At 35.5% G+C, this 2,236-nt stretch overlaps 1 protein-coding gene across 1 annotated transcript; it reads left to right on the top strand.

The window, feature by feature from the left end:
- The first annotated feature begins 1,173 nt into the window (after positions 1-1,173).
- Positions 1,174-1,992, top strand: LOC131066551 (histone H2A). Its single transcript, XM_058001339.2, has 2 exons — positions 1,174-1,417; positions 1,514-1,992. Exons 1-2 carry the CDS (start codon positions 1,226-1,228, stop codon positions 1,742-1,744), a joined length of 423 nt encoding a protein of 140 aa, XP_057857322.2. The 5' UTR covers positions 1,174-1,225; the 3' UTR covers positions 1,745-1,992.
- The last annotated feature ends 244 nt before the right edge of the window (positions 1,993-2,236 follow it).

The raw sequence follows: 2,236 nt of genomic DNA, 5'->3' as shown, positions 1-2,236 counted from the left end.
ATTGCTATATCTGTAAATATTTTGATTTTGAATTTATTTTATTTTAAATTTTAAATTTATTTCAATTGTTTATCTAATTATAAAATTACAAAAAAATATTACAATTAATCTAATAATTCTCTCGCTCTTTCTATCTCTATTTTCCCCTTCCCCTCCCCCTCTCTCTCTATCTCCATATTTATTTCTATCTTTCTTCCCTCTCTATTTTCCCACTATATCCATCTATCTCTCTCTCTCTCTCTCTATGCATATCTCTTCATATTCCTCCCTTTGTATCACTCTCCATCTTTCTACGCTTCTCTCTATTACTTGTTTTTGTCACCCATCTCTCTCACTCTTGTCCCCTCTTGTATCTATCTCTATTTTTCCCCCTCTATCTCTTTATACCTCTCTCTATTACTTCTCTCTATCACCTTATTTCTCTTGCTTGCCTTGTCTATCTTCATCTCCCTACCTTCCCCTTCTATATTTATATCTCATTATCTTCGCCTCTCTTTTTTCACTCTATCTCTCCTACTTTATATCTATATCTCCATCTCGCTCCTCTCTCCATCTCTCTATCTTTATTTGTCTATTTGTCTTTGTCTCTTTTTCTATCCCTATATCTTAATAACAATTTAATATTAATTACAATATCATAACATAATAATAATGTAATTTTTAAGTGGAATAATGCACAAATACAATATCTTTTAGCTTATTTTATCTATATTCCTTTAACAATAGTTATGCTAGTTACACTATAATAATATATCAATTTTTTAAGTAAAATAATAAACAAATATAATATAATATAATAATTTATTAAGTCGCATATGCTAGTTTTTAAATGAAATAGATTAGGAGGATAATAAACCTATGGAAAAGAGGAATTCATTAAAAGCCGACGACCAAAATTTCTACTCAGAATATGGAAAAGACAAATTCATAAAAAACACATGAAAGATTCCCTCTCTTTTTGCAACAAAGCCAAAATTTGAACTTCCCCCATTTTCCCTCGCCATATGCGAGATAACATCCTATTGGTTACAACATAGACCCGCGGATCGACAACAGGCGAATCTGGCCCATCCGATCCCATCGTGATCAACGGCCAACAATAAACGCGTTCGCTTCCTCATTTGCTCAACTCAGTATAAATAAAGAAAATCCTTGCTCAGCCGTCACATCGGAATTTGATTTGAAGGAGAGCAGAAGTGTTAAACAAATTCGCCAGATCTACAGAATGGATTCATCAAAGAAGGGAGGAAGGAAGGGAGGCGCAAAGAAGAAGGCAGTTTCAAAGACTGTTCGAGCAGGTCTTCAGTTTCCTGTCGGCAGAATTGCAAGGTATTTGAAGAAGGGTAGATATGCAAAGCGTGTTGGAACTGGTGCTCCAGTCTATCTTGCAGCTGTCATGGAGTATTTAGCAGCTGAGGTATTTACACGGCTTGCGTTTCTTCTTCGCATTTCGACAAATTTCTCAGTGAATTTTAAGATTCGGCGTATTTATTTGTGTGATTTGATTGTGCAGGTTTTGGAATTGGCCGGAAATGCGGCAAGGGACAATAAGAAGAACAGGATCATTCCGCGACATGTTCTTTTGGCCGTGAGAAACGATGAGGAGCTTGGAAAGCTTTTGAGCGGTGTAACCATCGCTCATGGCGGTGTTCTGCCTAACATTCATCAGGTGCTTCTGCCAAAGAAGACTGCTGAAAAGGCCACTGCTTCAGAGCCAAAGGCCCCTAAGTCACCGAAGAAGTGAGACTGATTACAGTTTTTCTGTCTTCTCCTGTTTATTTATGGTGTTTCTGAACACCACCTTTGGATGGAATGGCTGATTGCTTCAGAGCTTTATGAATTTCGATCTGCGTTGCTTATAATTTATTTCTGATCTAACAAAATAGTGGTTTATTCAAACTCTTGCTATAGCATTAGCTGCATTGAGTGGTTTTGCTGTATCATAATACAGCTTTTTCCGATGAAATTCCATGAGCACAATTTTTTCGATTACCTACAGGATATGTTGATCCGATCCTCTTCGGCCACTCTTGGGGCACCAGTTTATGTATTTTTTGTATGTGCGTAATCTTACACGACAATTTTAAAATACATAAACTGGTGCCCCAAGAAAAGAACAATTGTTTTGTAAATGCTAATTTTTATTTTTTTTATTTTTAATTTTTATTTTTAAACAGTGGTTGACTATATTTTTAGAAATAAGTTTTGCCCTTTTGAAGTTTCTACTTTTGTTTTT

Source organism: Cryptomeria japonica, chromosome 5, assembly GCF_030272615.1.
Source record: "Cryptomeria japonica chromosome 5, Sugi_1.0, whole genome shotgun sequence".
NCBI classification, from domain to species: domain Eukaryota; kingdom Viridiplantae; phylum Streptophyta; class Pinopsida; order Cupressales; family Cupressaceae; genus Cryptomeria; species Cryptomeria japonica.
The sequence above is the reverse complement of the archived record's forward strand: the minus strand, read 5'-3'. Positions and strand labels throughout refer to the sequence as shown.